The sequence below is a fragment of the Heterodontus francisci genome, chromosome 18 (assembly GCF_036365525.1).
Source record: "Heterodontus francisci isolate sHetFra1 chromosome 18, sHetFra1.hap1, whole genome shotgun sequence".
Classification (NCBI taxonomy): Eukaryota; Metazoa; Chordata; class Chondrichthyes; order Heterodontiformes; family Heterodontidae; genus Heterodontus; species Heterodontus francisci.
Genome location: NC_090388.1, coordinates 75,798,047 through 75,817,022, shown reverse-complemented (window position 1 = coordinate 75,817,022; position 18,976 = coordinate 75,798,047). Strand labels below are relative to the sequence as shown.

The 18,976-nt window shown below is 40.5% G+C and overlaps 1 protein-coding gene across 12 annotated transcripts in view; it reads left to right on the top strand.

The window, feature by feature from the left end:
- Positions 1 to 18,976, top strand: part of caprin2 (caprin family member 2) — an 80,022-nt gene that overhangs the window by 40,356 nt on the left and 20,690 nt on the right. For 10 of the 12 annotated variants that reach the window (XM_068051024.1, XM_068051025.1, XM_068051021.1 and 7 more), the window contains 3 exons: positions 3,320 to 3,508; positions 12,670 to 12,764; positions 18,061 to 18,124. In XM_068051024.1, coding sequence (XP_067907125.1) covers positions 3,320 to 3,508; positions 12,670 to 12,764; positions 18,061 to 18,124 — 348 coding nt within the window. The remainder of the gene's footprint in view (positions 1 to 3,319; positions 3,509 to 12,669; positions 12,765 to 18,060; positions 18,125 to 18,976) is intronic. The other 2 variants (XM_068051014.1, XM_068051019.1) reach the window with 1 other exon arrangement.

Here is an 18,976-nt window from a genome sequence, read left to right as displayed (position 1 = left end):
TATTTGACACACAGTTGGATCAAGGTTCCAACTGTATCAATCAGTAATCCATATCTAGTTAAGAAAGGTCCTACACAGTCTACCAACTCTCTACTAAATGGTTATCAAATAACGGGGAATTAGAGGTGCTGATTTTATAGCAGGTTGCAGTTTTCCCACAACCTGGCATGTATTGTATGGTTTACAAAACTGCACTATGTCCTTAAGACCTGAACAGTAGAAATGTTGACTTGTACATGATTTAGCCTTCCAGATCCCCACATGTCCTGCTATAGGAATTTCATGTACTATCCTTTTAATAGTTCCCAGTGATACTTTGGTACCATTATCTGCTGAACTACCATCCATTCTTTGCCTGCAGGTCTGAGGAGATCTCCACTTCCTCACCAGAACCCCATCTTTAACATAATGGCCTTCTGGAACTCCTCTTTGCCTCCACTTCTTCTGTTTCAGCTGATTGTGCCACTTTCGCTCCAGATCAGCTTGCTGAGCCATGATCAGAAGACTTATTAAACATTTCCTTTTGGATTAACTAAATCCCCAAAGTTTCAGATTCCGCATCTGTCAATTTTACTTCTGACAATGGAACTTGTTTAGCTATTGCTCAGATTACTACACATGAAGAAAAAATTCCTGGAACCTTTTTTCATGTAACTGTTCTGTCTCTTTAACTTCAATTGGAGTTTTTCCATGACTGCTTTCGTTCTGGCCAAATCATTCCCCAGGAGTAGGTCAACTGTCGACAAACTATGGACAACTCCTACAGTTACAATTCCAGACAATAGGTCACTAGGTGCACCTGATAGAAAGGTACAGGTATATGCTGCCTGCCAATGCCATCCACTAAATCTCTAGCATTCAGTGTGCTCTCTGGTGGAACTGTTGCTCCTTTTCCCCAGCAAAGGAGTTTGGGTGGCTCCTATATCCCTGCATATAAATATAAACTTGCCTGCCTGCCTCACCTTGAGGGATAAAGAGTTACTTTTTTCCTTTTGACAATTCCCTATAACTCTGGTATTCTCAACCCCTACACTCAATTGTTTTTTGCATTTGGCTTTACAGCTGCCTTCAGTGCTATAGTCTGATCTGCTGTACTCTCGGTTCAGGCCCCTTTCTCTACATTGGCTTTGTATACCCCAGTAAGTCCCATGGGTTTACCTTGCAACTTCCAGCATTCTGCACAATGATGACACTTAAGCTTGTGGACCTCCCTTCCACCCTCCATCTTCCCTTCTCTCCTGGGGCGTTCCCAGCTGTCTCTTGTTACCAGCTACTTGCTTTCCTTTCACACTCTGCTGTCTATCCTTCTCTGTTTGTCACACCCACAAACCAATCAGCAATTTTTGCTGTCTGGCTGTTGAAACCTTCTGGTTCATTACTAACGGAGGGAGTGAATTTTTAAATTCTTCTCTAAGGTGCTCATCTGTGACTTCCATCTTTAGTGCCCATATCTAGCAGTCAGAATTAATTTGCTTTACACTCAAATTCTGTCTGCCCACCCAATCTCCAGAGGTTCTGAAACTTCTGTCAGTAAGCTTCAAGGACCAACTGATCAGTGAGAATGGCCTTTTTTGCCATCTTGATCTGTAGAAGCCTCAAAGCATGGCATTAACCTCATGAGCTCTGTCCATCAACCTGCTTTGCACAAGCAGTGTCCAGCTTTCCTTTGGCCATTTCATTTGTTTGGCATGTTCTAAAGAAAGGAAAAATGCCTCTACATCACCTTTGCTCAAAATTGGATGGCTTGTATAAATTTAAACTGCTCTCCACTGGGCCCTGGGTTGGAGTCAGATTCTTCCTCACCAGAATCTTCATTAGCATCAAGTCCACTTTTTTGTCTTCAAATCAAAAAAGATGGAAGGAATTCCTTTTTTTTTATTTTGTTCATTGTCAATTCTTTTTCAAACTCTAGCTGAAGTTTTCAGTTCTTTTTCTACTCAAGTTTATCTTGAAGCTTAACTACTTTTTCCATTTCTAACTGAATTTTAGCTAATTCAACTGCACTACCCTCTAGTTTGCTTTCTTCCAATTCCAGATGTTTTGCTATTCAATTATGTCTAATTTCTTAGCTCCTGGTTTTAACTCTAACCCCAGTTGTACTGTCAAAGCAATTAGCCTAACCTTGGTTAAATACCTCATCACCTCAGATATATTCTCCTTCCCCAGAAAAGTCGCAGCAACTGTAAGACATTCTGGTTTAGACTTTATTACATACAAAAGCTGGTTCTTTACTTTTTGCATTTATTACCCCACTTTCAATTGGACATAGTTGGCATTGGATTAAGCCGGACTAGCCCCCGATTGTCGAGACCAAGGTGGGAGGAGTGCACTCTGTTCTAGTCCCACTTCTCCACAGGCCATAACATATTTAAATTTTCCCCAGAATAAAGCACACTAACCAGGTTTCTTTAACAATTCAGTTTATAATAAACCAAATGTTGACCAATGAAGTAAAAAATACACACAAATTGAAATATAAAGCCCCTTTTTATCCTAGCCCTCACCACCAGTTAACTGGGAAAAAATAAGATACAGCTGTTACAAAGAAGGAATAGAGGCTGAAAACAAAGTATGGAAAGATCTCCTTGTGTTGGTTAGGTGTCCCAAATGCACATAGGCAGCTGTCACTAGATCTTTCACCGAACAGTTGCTGCTAGGTGATCAGGTTTGGGTAGGCTTTCCAAGAGATGCAGCAACAGGTTTCAGTGCCCACACATTCAATGCAAAGTTCCTTCAAATACAGGAAGAAATGGGAAACTTTCTTGCAGGATTTCTTTCAACAGAAAGGGATGAGCTGTCTTCTCGCAGGTCAAGAAGCAATTGCTTTTTAAAAAAAAAACAGTTCAAATTGAAACTAAAACTTGTTCCAGAAAGCAAGCTTCTTTAACCATAAATCTTAGGTTTACAAAGAAGTGACAAGTCAAGTCAAAAACAACCCCTGCTGGGTTATTTGAAAACGGGTGCCTTCCAGTATCTGTTTACAGTTCAAACTAATCCAAATTTTCTGGTGACTTTTTTTTTTAAAAAAAAACCTCCCCAAAGTTCCAGCATCTGAAGTCCATTTGTTTTAAAACCCAAATTCTCAAGTTAACAAAAAATTGAAACACTCCTAACACCTTTAACTAATAGCTAGAAATAATTTGCATGTTTAATCAAACTAAATGGTGAGGAATGCTTTTAATGCTCCAGTTACTTCACTTCTCCCTAGTAAAGCTGTAGATCAGATTGTGCATATTTAGAAATGCCTGGTGATACCATGTACAATTTGAGTTATGTTTTGTTTGCTGTTTAAATTTACCTTGCCTTTGTTTCTAACCAGAAGAAACGACATCTGTTGCCAATGGGACCCCAGTTTTTCTACCCCACAGTCAGCAAAATAATACTTTGCCAAGACCAAACCAAGCCTACTTCGGGAGCCGGGGCACTATACGGGGAGCTGCACGAGGTGGTAGGGGAATTGCTACAGCATACCGTGGTTCTAGCAATGGATATAAAGGTGTACAAATAGGTATAGTATAACACTTTTTTTATTTCAAGTGTGGCACAAAATAGCTACTCCATAGACAACTGGGACAGTTAATGAAAGTATCAACTATAGCTGTTGGTATTGTCATGAGCTAAATTGTGGTTCAAGCCCCATAGAGACTTTATCAGAAAATGTAGGTTGACGCTCCAGTGCTGTACTATTGAAGGCACCATCTTTTAGTTGAGATGTTCAACCAAAGCCTGTCTGCCCTCATGGATGTACAACCTAGTTTTCTACTTGAACAGCACTAGTTCTCCCAGTGTCCTGCCTAATTATCCATCAAAACACAACAGATTATCTGCCACTTATCAAATTGCTGTTTTTCATTCTCCAGTCAGTTCTTTGCATGGTTTGCAAAGTTTCATTGAGAATGCAGGTTGTAGGCAATCCTGGAGTAATTCAGGGTGGTATGACCAGGTGAGAGGTGTCTAGGGGTTTGTTACTATCTTCACCTGGTCTTCTTGTAACAGGGTTTAATTTTAAAGTGTTTTGAGCTTCCCCCTTTATGAATCCTTGTTCACAACTTTCCAATTATAGGCAAAGAAATGAGCACAAACAGGCTTTCTTTGGTTTAAAGATGAAATTTATTAAACCTTAAAGTTAAACTCTAATTCAGTTAATGCCTACAGATAGATGACATGCCCACAATACACATTCAAATAGGGACAGAAAAGAGCAGAAGAAAAGATGAGTAGAACAATGAGGCAGTCTCTTGTTACTGTGCTTTGAGCTGGCTGTAGTCCTTGATTGAAGCATTTCATTGGGGCCCAGTGTTTCTTTTAAACATTATTCATAGGAGACTTTTTCTGAGTTTGTCTCTTCAGTGGTTTCCAAAGCTGGTGAGAGATGAGGGCAGACAGAGGTCTTAAGCCAGGAGCTTTCTCCATTTGAATCCTTTGGAAGCTCAAATCGCAACAGCCAGTTAGTCAGGTGACTAAAAATAGTCTGACCACCTCTGTATTGGGGAAGCAACAACTGGGTCCCTTTTTTATTTATTGAGATACAGCACTGAAACAGGCCCTTCGGCCCACCGAGTCTGTGCTGACCAACAACCACCCATTTATACTAACTCTACAGTAATCCCATATTCCCTATCACCTACACTAGGGCCAATTTACAATGGCCAATTTACCTATCACCTTCAAGTTTTTGGATGTGGGAGGAAACCAGAGCACCAGGCGAAAACCCACGGAGAACTTGCAAACTCCGCACAGGCAGTACCCAGAATCGAACCTGGGTCCCTGGAGCTGTGAGGCTGCAGTGCTAACCACTGTGCCACTCTGCTAGTACTATGCAGTCAGGGTCTTGCAATTTTGAGTTTTAACATTCATGTGGTGAAATGTGTGCTACTGTCTTGGCAGGTGTGGGGGGTTTGCCTGCCAGTGTGATATATTTACTCCCTCTGGCTGAAATGTCAGGTAACAGTTACCTGCAGCACTTGCACTCTCCCCTGGCAGGTGATGTGGCAAAATCAGAGGGATTACATACTGCATACAGTAAACTTGCTAGTTTTAGCACTAGAGGGGGTGGGGGGGTGGGTAAGTGGTCACATCTTGGAGATCTTTTAAAATTGTGAACGCATTTGTTAGGGTTGACAGCATTTTCCACTTCTGGGAAGACCAGAACTACAGTCCAAAAATCAATAAACCCAGTCAATCGGAGAAACCTCTTTACCCAAGGTATGATAAGAATTTGGAACTTTCTACCATAAGGAGTAGTTGGAGTGCAGAAGCAGAGAAGCTAGATAAAGCACAAGGGATAGAAGGATATACTGATGGTATTAGACCAGTGGGAGGAGGCTCAAGTAAAAACATGCCACTTCAGAATACACCACTTTATAATTCAGTACCCTACTGTAAGTCCAATTTTAGCACTTTTTCTCACTTGGCTCTTCAGTTCTTGTATGGAATAAGTTCAGCTGAATCATTCAAATGGTGTACAAAAAAACCTGAATTGTTAAGAACACATTTGCTGGCTTGCACTTAGGAGGTGAAACTTGATTCACACTGGTATCCTACTGCCAGCAGAATTTTGGAGTATTGTTTTAAGCAACTGGGGGAAATGGGATGTGATCCCAAGTTCTGGATTTGTGCTGAAGTAGTGAGCCTATGCAGGTCTGAAGGCTTGAGGAAGAGGGACACAATATTTCAGTAATAACACAGATGGAAAGAACATGAGCAATACTTGACATGGTTGAAGTATGGTACAATAGGTCTCTATCCTAAACTGCACACTAATGAAGGTATTAGATGGTCAAGCATCTAGCTTCTAATTTTGATTTCTGTCACCATCATGCATTTTGTACAGTCTGAGACCTGTAGCAACATGTGTTGTGGGGGGGGGGGTCAACTTGTCTCCACAGGGTCCACTCATGTTCTAAGTGCTTGGTCTGCCTGTGATGGGAATAATGGGAAGACTTCAGCAGCTCCCCCCTGCTGATGGCCATTTTATTGAGGCTGGCAGTGATGCATTCCTGGAAGATTGGTATAAAATGGAGGGTGCTCGTCCATGTTTCTATAGGATTTGTATATACTAATTGTATTCCAGTAATACATTTTAAACAGTGGCTAGCACTACCAAGTGTTATATTGAAATAGGACAAAATGTTAACAGTGACACTTTCTAGTAGAAGCACAAGTATCAATTTATTGTCTTTTTGATGCTCCCTGTTTGAGACCTGTTTTTATGTCTTAAATTTTGTGACTTCTGACTACTGAGCTGGGATTGCAGTGCATGTTAGTTGTAGAGTTCACTATGCTTTTAGATGTAGATCAATCTGCTCTATTAAAACAAGTTAACATCAGATCTACAACAGTACAAGTAAGCTGAATCTAACTTGCCTGGTGCAACATTGAATTTGAAGATTGAAATTAAAAGTTTTCATACCTGTTCTCCTCCCCACCACCACCACCCCCTGCCCTTCCCCCTTTGACATTTGAAGGACAAACATGAGTTGAAGACTAACTGCAGTAACTAGTTTTGATCAAACAGGTCAATTGTCCAGCCCATGTAAAACATCCACCCTAAAGTATAGCAGATAGTCAATGAACACATTTATACTCAATTTCTAATCCTCAAAAGCCAGAAATTACCAGATTTATCACACCATATTGGCTTTAATAGTCAAAATTTAAGTTGGGAACACCTAGCTGACAATTGCAGTAAAATTAGGTACTAGGTTTGAGGGTTAAGTGAGTCATGAAACCATGGTTTTTAAAATTAGGCAAGAATGACTTTGGATGGATGAGCAGAGAATTGGCTGCAATGGATAAAACTGCAGCTGAAGAGTGGGAGGTGTTCAAAATGTGAGTAGCTCAGTACATGCCCATGAAGGGCAAGAGCTGTAACTGGATAATTGAACATCTTTGGTCAACCAAGGGAAGTGAGGTAATAAAACAAGGGACTGGTAAAAATGCAAAAATAGTAAAGATCCTACATAGATTAGAAACAGCAGTAATGTAAAGGCGGTTAAAACCTGAATATAAGGAAAATCTGGAGGAACATAAAGGGCAATACTAAACATTTTTAACTCTTGGCCTACATAAATATTGAAAGGTTAGCTGTAATCCAGGTGATGTAGAATTGTAAATCAAGAAATGACAGCAACAATTTAGTAAAAAGTCTATATCGATCTTAGAGGATGAGGATAAAATGCCAGAGAAGCAAGGAAAATTTTGAAAAGAGTAATCATTCCATTAAAGGAAAGGGATCCCAATCTGCAGGACAGTTTCTACCCCAGGGTATTTTAAAGTAGATGAGAAAATTGGTGGTAAATTAGTCATGACTTCTAAACTTTTAAGAATTTATCCCTTGGATTGGAAAATGTCATTCCATTACTTAAGCAAGTAGGAGAGAAACTTGGAAATTTGTAAGCCTATTGGTGTAATGCTAATTTGAGGAAATTGCCAGAATCTTTGACAGTGGACTGTTATCAGCCAATGGGATTGAAGAAAAAACTCACCATAAAGTAACAACTCCTTTTATTAAAAAAAAAACTAAAATAGGTCTATCAAACACTAAATAGTCAATGCATGTTCTCTGGACTGCCAGAAGGCCTTCTGTAAGGTTCCATGTAAAAAAAACTTTACAAAAAAATGGATTTGGTGTCCACCTATTTTCTTGATAGAGAATTGGTTGGGAGGTATGTACTCAAGTAAGCAAGCTGGGATTAGTATATCCCCAGGGATCTCTACTGTGGCTTTAGTTTTTCACTGAAGGAATAGCCATACTTGATAGTGGTACAGTGATTGATGTAAATGTGCAGAAAGTTGTAATGTGACATTGGATTAAGTGGGCAAAACTGGCAGTTGGTATGAAATGAGGTCATTCACTTTGGACCCAAGAAAGATAGATGAGTGCATTTTCTAGATTTAAGATGGGAAGTGTGGACCAGCAGAGATTGCATTCCAAGTAGAAATTACCTACTGGTCAGAACAAAAAATAAAGGCTCTTGGAATATTGACTTTTTTTTTTATCCTGGGTGGAAATTCTTTACAGCTCTAGCTCCCAGTCAAACCCCATTTAGAGTTCTGTATTTGGTTCTGGGCACCCCACCTCCTGGAAGAGGATATTGGCCTTTGAATCTGTATTGCACTCCTTCAGTTAAATTGAAAGGTTGCATAGACTAAGCTTCGATGCCCTTGACTATAGAAGGTTAAAGGTGATCTGATTTTAAGATGAAAGGAGTTGATTTTTGTTTTCTATCTAACCTATTTCCTCTAGTAGATTCTGGAACAGAAGTATAACCTTAAATTAGAGTTGGGTTGCTCAGGAGTGATCAGAAGTTGCTTTAAAGTGAAATTTGCTGCATCTTCCTTTCTTCCCTTTTTCCCCCCCCCCCCCCCAAACTTAAGAGGCCAGGGGTCAATTGAGACTTTTAAAACTGACTTGTTAAAGCAGGCTTATTAATGGTTCTAGAACTGAAGTGTGTAGTTGGAGTTGAGATGACTATTCAATTAGATCATGGTTGAAATGGATTCCATGGGCTGAATGGCTGCCTGTTGCAAAGCATTTTCTGCTTTATAAAATTTTTTATAAAAAGCCTGTGATTTCCAGCATTTGTTTAAATTGTGCTCTGCTCCACTCCGAATAGAAATTCCATTCTGAACAACTAAAAATGATTTTTTTTTTTTCTCCTGCCATAACCCCCACTCTCTATCTTGACCTGTACTCCCAAGGACCTCCATCTGTTCTAAAGCATTGGTGCTGTTTTTTTTTTTTTTTTGCAACATTGTCTTCATACTGCTTTTTCTTGGATTGTATTGGCCTGGTGCATGTTCATGACTGACTTTTCAGTGCCAGTGCTAGGACTACGCACTCTCTCCCCACCCAACCCCATGATTCTATTGACATCACTGGAATACTGGAGCCTTCAGGTCTGTGTTCAGGACACACTTCCTTCCTAGTTCTCTCCTAACTGTATTAGACCATGCCACAATGTGGAAAAACCATATTTAAAGTCATGATGACATCCCCATCCTTTCAATGTGCAATGTATCCCATTTTCAAATCTTGTTTTGAATTCAAAACTAGAGTTTGGTGTTCTAGTTCTCTTGGGTTGGCATCATGACTTCCCTGTCAAAGGACCCACATCCTTTTTTATTTGCAGACTTTTTTTTCTTTACAACCAATATGTAGACATGGGATGGTGGAACTTTGCAGGGGGATAGGATGTAACCAAGAGCACTCTGCCCTCTTAAATAACCTGAATATAGTGATTTTTGCATGCACTACAAGAGATGTACTAGGCAGAATTTTATGCTCTCCCCACAGCTGGTTTGGAGATGGGGAGAGTGTAAGATCAGGTGGGTTAGTGGCTGGGGTGGGGGGTTTACTACCGCCTCAAATTTAGTCTCCAGTGGGAAAGCCTGTGAACAGCCCTCATGCAAAAACCTAATGCCTGAACAAGGGACCTAGCATTAGGAAGGGGGGTGCCCACTGAAGGCCACCCTGACCTACCTGAGGCTTGACTCGTGATGCGAGTCAGCCTCTAGGATGGTCACCTTTGAGCTGCAGTCACTGCCTCCACAGAGGTGCTGCACCTGTCGGCCTCAGGCTGGCTGCTCTCCAAGGGTGGGACTTTTGGCAATAGGGTCCTAAATCCTATGGAAGACCTGCAGCTGTCCACTTAAGTGCCTGATTGGCACTAAATTTGAGCCTTGTGGAAAAGAGGTAATTGGATCTGTCAATTTCTCCTGACTTCAAAACCCCCACTTTGTAGTGAGATGATTCCATATACAAATTACTGACTTTTTTTAGCTGGGTAGATGAATGCAACAGTTGCAACATTCATCTGGCTTTAATGCTCATTCCTTCCTCTGACCACAGCATGCACCTGGTGGGCTACATTAACTGTTTTTGCCCTGTATTACTGAATCTCTCCGCACTTTTTTTTTTTTTCAAGTCTATCTATTTTCAGGGTCTAGATCCTACCAACCTCCTTTAGTCAGTTGACTTTTTAAATATGAAGTGATCTGTCTTTTTGGGGGGGGGGGGGGGTGGGGGTGCATTTAAGTGCTTTAAAATTCTCGACTCCTTTCTTGGCAGAAGGCTGGCCAGTGGAGCTATTAGTTAAATGAGCCCAAGCAGTGTCTGTTACTGGTTGAAAGTTGTTCCAACACAAAGCCAAAGGAAGGAGACCACTTAGTAGTTTGACAGTCATGATCCTGTAATGACTGTAAGGGTTAGTTCTTCCTCCTACAACCTTTGCTGAAATACAGATTTTAAACAAGTTCACTAAATCCAAAAACAGTGCAAAGATGTGTATATGCATGAAAAGTTTTCAAAGTGGTTCTTTTCTGAATCTTCAAACTTTATAGTAATGATCATCTTGATGCTTCTAGACTGCAGGTATTGGAATTACTCAGTGGGCAACTTGCTTAGTGTGACATGGATCTGAGGAAACTTTCCTTGCTGCACATCCCAAGAGTGACACCATTTTAAGATTTACATTTCACTTTCCCCCATCTGGGCTGTGACTGTCTGTCCTACATAGACCAGAATTAACTACAATAGAAATGTTGGTGTTTAAGCTGTGGTTGTGTATGAATAAATTTGAGGGAGGGACCTTGAGGTATGCCCTTTCCAACTCGCTCACATCCCCCTACTATGGGATAATTCCATTTTGCCTTGTGTTAAATGACCAGTTGTATTTTTGTTTACAATAGGTAGCATCAACCTTCCTAACTCCATTTTGGGTTGGTTGAGATTAATTTCTCTTGCCCCCCACATGGTAAAGAATATCTGTCTACCTAAATTGATGTGTAGCACTTCTAGGGGAAATCATACAAACTGTATAGTTCACCCTGTGCATGGTGCCCACCTTGTCTGTTGCTTCTAACTGTGTGCATGTTAAAATTATTGATCTGTCTTGCACTCATTAATCTTTAATTTTCTATTTCAAAATCAGTAATATAAATACTTTCCTTCCCACTCCTATCTTTAATATTTTTGTATAGCTGCTTTAAAAGGACTGATATTAACAAATGAGCAAAAACATTATTGCCTTGTACCTGAAGGTAGCAGTATTCCTAGAGAAGTCACATTCTTAACCATTTGGGCTAAAATTCAATCTGTTTTAGAGCACATACCTCTACTCATGCCAAATGCCTTGGGCACCCAGGATGGGGAAATTTGTGGATGTTTTCTCTTTTCCTTTAATCCTACCTGATGACCTTGTATGTTGTGCTATGCCTTCCCTAGTAGCTTTTCAGCACTTGGTGAAATGGGCCTGTAGTTTCCAGAATAGCTGGGTTCCTTTCCTCTTAAACTTCTAAAATAAGAAGTTTGGGAGTTTGGTGCATGTATTCAGGCTTTCAATAATAAAATTCCAACTGGAACAGAATTTTTTGAAGGGGAAATTGCAGTCTTCCCATTTAAGTGTAGTGATTTTAGAATCTTGGTCATTGCTTCCTTGCTAGCCCCTGCTTGAAATTTCTATGGAGAACTTTGTGATCAGAGGGAGTAGTCTAACTTTAGATTAAGTCCTACCCAGTGGGTGCTGGCTCATTCTGACTTGGTGCAAACTCATCTAGCTTCATTTTGATTGTCCAAGTAGCCATTTTGTGAATCTCTTACTTTGCTTCAACTTGATTGCCCTTGCTGTATCCATGTCTGCAAAATTCATAGAACTTTGATCATCTCCACTTCAGACAATAGGATAGAGGAATGCCTATTAAACAGTCTGGTGATTCATCAGCTCATAGTTCCTGTCTGGGAAGATGTTCAAATTTTTATAGAACCTTGTGGCAAAAAGTGATTTTTTTTTTTTTACTAGATTCTCATCTAGAGATCACTTTGGGTTTAATTAATGTGCAATTGGCAACACAATTTCAAGCTTTTGACCATTGTTAGTCCTGGAGATTGTCTAATTTGGATTTTCCCTTTACCTGTGACAAGACAGTTTTTAAACTAATTCTTCCTGGATTAACTTAAAATAGTCCATATTAACTGCCTTTCAACACGTGTTTTGCATTTGTCTCAAATTGGTATTTCCCTTGTTTTGACTCTTGTAGTTTCCCATTGTCTGCTCTTCAGAATGTGCTGTGATAGCTGCTGCTGGGTGACCAGGACCTTGTAGACCTGAATCGGTGTTCCTCCTTGCTTCTGCCACCCAACTTTTTAAAAGCAAACCAATACAACAGTGTAAGGGACTTGGAAGCACTTCTGCCCAGCAAACTCATCAAACTTGCTTCAGATGGAAGAATTCAGCAGAAAAGCCACTAGCCACTTTTAATTGCATGTAATTTACTCTTCACTTTGGGCTGAGAGTCACTGTGTAAGGAGGCCAATGTAATTCAGCCAACTTCATGGTTGGTCTGTGGCCTAACTCCACATACCTGCCTTGGCACCATATCCCTTCATACCATTTGTGGGAGCACAGCAAGACTCAGTGCTTTTTAAAAACCATAGCACAGCCTTGCGACAGTAGGTAGCTAGTGAGCTGACCCATAGGCTGCTGGTGGATAAATAAACCTGTTGGCTTTTTGAAAGAAAGATTGAGGAAATGTTTGGACTTTTATCTAAATTGGAAGCTTTTTTTAAAAAAAAAACTCTCCAAGCTTGCTTTGCATACTTTCATCAAGCCTGTTTATATTCTGCTTAAAGGTTTTACACTAATGAATTTGCTTCTATTTCATCACCAGGATTTGATGGCTACAGAGGAATTCCCATACCTGGCAATGGAACATATGGACCTTTTCCAAATAGAGAGTACCCTGGGATGCCATTTACTCCAAGGGTAAGGATTGCAGTGTGTAGTTTTGAAGAATTGTCAAATTGTGTTAGTGACTCTGGCTCTCTTACTTGCTTCAGAATATTCAACTATTGAGTTCACTAGCTTCACTCTTTTTTTTTTTTTTAGTTTTAAGAGGCAGCTTTGTAAAGTTAAATCTTCCAGCAGATAGAGCTGTCATCAACCCAAAAGAACTGGTTGGGAGTTTTTAAAATTCATTCATAGGATGTGGGAGTCTCTGGCTAGGCCAGCATTTCTTGCCCTTGAGAAGGTGGTGGTGAGCTGTTTCCTTGAACTGCTGCAGTCCATGTGGTGTAGGTACACAAATAGTACTGTTAGGAAGGGAGTTCCAGGATTTTAACCCAGTTGCAGTGAAGGAACAGCACTATAGTTCCAAGTCTGGATGGTGTGTGGCTGGGAGGGGATCTTGCAGGTTGTTCCCATGCATCTGGTGCCTTTGTCCTTCTAGGTGGTAGAGATTGCAGGTTTGGAAGGTGCTGATGAAGGAGCCTTGGTGCGTTGCTGCAGTGCATGTTGTACATGGTACACACTGCCACTATCAGTGGTGGAGGGAGTGAATGTTTGTTTGTAGACGGGACAGCAATCAAGCAGGCTGCTTTGTCCTGGATGGTGTCGAGCTCCTTGAGTGGTGCTGCACCCATCCAGGCAAGTGGAGTATACCGTCAAACTCCTGACTTGTGCCTTGTAGATAGACACAGGCTTTGGAGTTGGGAGGTGAGTTAGTCACCACAGAGTTCCCAGCCTTTGACCTGTTCTTGTAGCCATAGCATTTGTCTGATCCAGTTCAGTTTTTGGTCATTGGTGACCCCCATGATAGTGGGGGATTCAGCAGTGGTAATTCCATTGGAGATGGTTAGATTCTTCTCCTCTTGCTTGAGATGGTCATTGCCCACCACTTGTGTGGCACAAATGTTACTTGCCGCTTATCAGCCCAAGCCTGGATGTTCTCCAGATTTTGCTGCATCTGGATACTGACTGCTTCAGTATCTGAAGAGTTGTGAATGCTACTGAACATGGTGCAATCATCAGCAAAAATTCCACTTTTGACCTTGTGTTGGAGGGAAGATCATTGAAGCAGCTGAAGATGGTTGGGCCTAGGACACTACCCTGAGGAACTCGTGCATTGATATCCTGGAACTTGGCTGATTGACATCCAACAACCATCTTCCTTTGTGCTAGGCATGACTCCAACCAGTGGAGTTTCCCCCTGAATCCCATTGACTGCAGTTTTGCTAGAGCTCATTGATGCCATATTTAGTCAAATGCTGCCTTGATGTCCAGGCCATTCACTCTCCTCTCTTCTAGTTCAGTGCTTTTATTGTCTGTTTTGGACCAAGGCTGTATTGATATCAGGAGCTATATGGCCCTAGCGGAACCCAAAATGAGCATCAGTGTGCAGGTTATTGCTGAGCAAGTGCTGCTTGATGGCAATGACAACCCCTTCATCACTTTGCTGATTAAGTACAGACTGAGGATGGTAATTGGCCGATTTGGGTTTGTCCTGCTTTTGTGTACAGGACATACCTGGGTAATTTTCCACATTGCTGGGTAGATGACAGTTGTAGCTATACTAAACAGCTTTGCTCTGGGTGCAGCTAGTTCTGGAGCACAAGCCTTCAGTGTTATCACTGGAATGTTGTCAGGGCCCATAGCTTCTGCAGTATCCAGTGCCTTCAGCTGTTGCCACATAGTGAATCAAATTGGCAGAAGTCTTGTACAAATTGCACAAGAGATTACTATTGCCATTGAGCCAGTCTAGCATGCAAGTGTTTTAATTGAACCATCAATTCTAACTGTCACATTTAAGTTTCTTTGAATGCTGTCTACAAGTGAAAAGACCATGGGCTATTAACATGAACTCTCCTAATTCTTAGGACAATACTTTTTTGTTTTAATAGTGCTCCTGAATTTGATTGTCCTCAATTTTGAAAACTTCAACCTTTTTTCCTCACTTTTTTCTTTTTCTTTCCCCATCTCTTTGAATCTTTTAAAGTGGTGTTTGCATCTGATTATTGTTGCCATTTTCAAGAGCATGGCTATTACTAATCAAAAAGAACAATGATGCATTGAGCTCACCATCCATCATCCTGGTCTGCAAAAACAGGAAATTTAGCCCCTCAAGCTTCTGCATTCAGTGAGATAATGGCTGATTTGTGACCCATATGCCTGCCTTGGTGCCATATTCCTTTATACCTTTAACAATTTTTCAATCTGATTTTTAAATCAAACAGGTGATCCAGCATCCACTGCCATTGGCAGAATTCCACACTTCTACCAACCTTTGCATGTGGAAGTGTTTCCTAATTTCACTGAAAAGGTCTGGCTCTAATTTTTTAGACTGTCCGAGTCAACTTTTCAACAAGCAGAAATAGTTTCTCTCTACCCTTTTTTTATATCTTAAATTGCCTCTTGCCTAAATTCCAGGGAATTTATTCCATCTTTTATTTAACTCTTGGAGTCCATATATTCTAGTAAATCCTATGCTGCACTCTTTAGTGTGGTGCCCAGAACTGCGCTCCATTTCAGTAACATGATGACTAATGGATTGAGAATTGGTAAACAAAAGGAATAAACTGGTTATTAGGATGGCGGGCTGTTACTAGTGGTGCCACAAAGATCAGTGCTGGGGCGACAGCTCTTCACAATCTATTAATGATTTGGATGTGGGGACCAAATGTCATATTTCCAAATTTGCTTATGAGTCAAAACTAGGATGCAAGGAGGCTTCAAGGGATTTAGACAGGTTAAATGAATGGGCAAGAACATGGCAGATGGAATAGTGAATAAATGTTTTATCCACTTCAGTGAAAAAACAAGACTCTTACTTAAATGGTGAAAGATTGGGAAGTGTTGATGTCCAAAGGGACCTGGGTGTCCTTGTTCATGAATCACTAAAAGCTATCATGCAGATGTAGCCAGCAATTTTAAAAGGCAAATGGTATGTTGGCCTTCATTGCAGGGGGATTTGAGTACAGGAGTCAAGAGACTGTACCTGGAGTATTGTGTACTGTTTGGGTCTCCAGCTATCAGTGAGTGCAACAGAGATTCACAAGACAATCCCACCAACCCAGGAATTAGTCTGGAGATTCAGGAAACTGGGCCTGTATTTGAAGAATGAGGGGTGATCTGGTGCTCTTAAGAATTTGTTTCAATGACTGTGTGGATGTAGATGGAATGTTTCCCCTGGCTGGTGAGTTTAGAACCAGGGGAGATAGTCTCAGAATAAGGGGTAAACCATTTAAGAGTGAAAAGAGGAGTCATTTCTCCACTCAGTGCTGAATCTATGAAATTCTCTTCCAGAGGGCTGTGGAAGCTCAATCATTGAGCATATTCAAGACAGAAATAATTAAATATCTATAACGAAAGCATTAAGGGATATGGGGAATGTGTTGTGGAGATTGATCTGCCATGATCAAACTGGTAGAGCAGGCTCAATAAACTGGTCTACTCCTATGTTCCTAATAACCATAGCAATCAATTTCAATTGGTTTACAATAAACTTGGACACAATGAAGAAAACCCCAGTGCTGGAGAGTTTTGGGAACCATGGGTTCAAATTCACACTAGTTAGATTTGGCACACATCTCATTACTTGTGCTGTATCCCAAAATAGTTTGTTTTAATGGCTCCAATCTCCTCCTGGCAATGTCCTGTCAAATGCCTCCATACCTCCACTGCAGCATAACCCAGATTTGTACAATTTGACTTTTTTCCCCTCATCCTATACATAAACCAAGATTCCATTTGTCTTTTTTTAATGGAGCTCTGCACCTGCCATTCTCACTACTTTGAATATATTCTAAATGTTGTGGAATCTTGGGTGAATGCAAGTTTGTAGCTGTTCTTGATTTGTGGACTTGAAGCAGATACTGAAGTCCATTAGTTTTGGTTGACTTGACAGCTGCAAAGCATTAGTAGCACAGTAGTTGTACAGACTTACTGTAGTTTAGATCTAAAGTTTTTGAAAGACCTGTTGGATTAAAGTTAAGATGCAATAATATCTGATCTAGGATTTTTCTCCTTTCCTTCACCCTTCAGTTGAGCTATCAATTGCAAGATCCAATTGAGGCAACTGAAGTCTGGATATTGCTGAATACTTGTCAAATGATTGGCTATAGTCTCTAGTCAAAATCAGTATTTGGGGTTTACTCTAAAATTGCTGCCTCAAAATGTTTCAACTTGCCATAAAGGGGTGGAAGGTTGATATTCTCTCGTGTACTACTTTTGGAAAGTGACTGAGTTACTATATTGGTTTCCCTCCACCCCTCGAAGCAAGTCTTGCTAATCTAGATGCTTGAAACTTTGTGCATTGCTTTTGGTTTGATATTTGCTTCACGAATGAAACAAATCCCTTTTAGAAACCTCTGAATAGTATAGTACTTGTCTACTATGGGAAAGTCTTGTGGCTTTAACACATTGAAGGTTATGCCTTCAAATAAACTGGTCAAAATTATCTGGTGTATTGTGCAAACTAATGAGATTTAATACCTGGCACTGAGACTATAAAATAGCTTTATTTTGTGAGGGGGGCGGGGGGGAATTGAATTTAATTTCCAGGAAGCAAGATATTCTAAGGCTTACAGACTTGAGCAGTAAAGTCTATTGCAGCTACTTTAATTGCAGCGTACATCCAGATCTCTCTGTACTGATCTGAAAATTATCTGGATTTCTCTGGTTCTAGTGACTTGCTTTATGTATGTGTGGCTTAACAATCCAGATGTGCCTGTGGCACTCTGCTGCCTGTATCCTAACTCTATCCTAGTCCCATTTACCCATGACTTACTGACTTTGACACCCAGTCCAGCATTGCCTTCCTTGGAAAACTCCATTTACAAATCTCCATTGCTTCACCCCTCTATCTCCAACCTCCTACAACACCCCCAGATCTCAGTGCTCCTAACTCTGGCCTCTTGCACATCCTTGGTTTCCATTTGCTGCACTACTTTCAGCTGCCTAGGTCTTAAGTGCAGCTCCTCCTTTTACGTCACTTCTTTTAAAACTGTGCATGCTTTTGCTCACCTGCCCTAGTCTTGTCTGGCTTGGTGGCAAATTTTGAAATTGCTCTTGATGTGATTAGGTATTCAATAAAGGTACTATATAAATGCAAGTTTAAGTTTCATAGGCTTTTCTGCTGATGAATGTGGGGTGTGGTGGAGAGCAAGATTAACATACTGGACAAGAAGTTCTCTGGTCCTTCAAATTGTAACTGTCTAATCTGGTGGTACATAAATGCCTTGATCCTTGTGATGTATTTAACTGGGATGATGTTTGCCCTTTGCAGGAATCTGGTTACCAGCAGAACTACAAACGCGGTGTAGGAGTTGGGCCTCGTGGAACCATGAGAGGTAATTATTTAACAAATGACATCTATATTTAAGACCACTGAAGGTTCATGAGCCACATTCTTAAATAGCTTATTGATCTCCAAAGCTTAAATAGGCCAATACCAAATGGTGCTGTAAACATGGTAACTAAATCTCTTCTGGAAAGAGACCAAGTTGAGGAGTTTTCTAGGTTTCTCTAGATCGCTTTTTTTCTCTCATCACTTTTGTTGGCCAGATGTGGTAGCAGCTGCAGCCTCCAATTCTCACCAGGTGGGTACATGGCACCAGAACATTGTGCAATGCAAGTTACCCATGGCTGCTTTCAGTGCAAGCTCTGTGGCACTTGAGGTGCAAGTGCCTTTTTAGGATTCAGCAAAATAAGCTATCAAATGTATTGGTCCCTTTTTCTGCTTTTTTAAGTCTAGATTGTCAGTCTGGTTTATGGATCCAGTTTGCACTTATCCACAGTATTTTATGCAGTATCAATGAAATATCTTGACAAGCTGAGATGGGGACATAACTACATTTAATAGCTTGAGTTTTTTTCCAGTTAATCAACCATTTAATTTACAGGCTCCAATTTGAACGGATACTTGTAAGCTTTGAGACAGTTGAAATGACTAACTCCTCCTGTAGCCCTAGTTTTATTAAATATTAAATTGAGCCAATCTGGTTTATTACCACCAATTCAGTGAGTATTTGAGTTGGGAAACCCTAATGTTAGATCAAGTAGTGGAATAATTGCTCTTTACATGCCAATATTTGCTTAGTTTGATTTAAGTTCAAATTCTCAACTGGCATCAAAAATGCATTCAGTTGGTCTATTAGCACCATGATTGGTTTCCATTTGCTTGCATCACATGAAGGGTATTT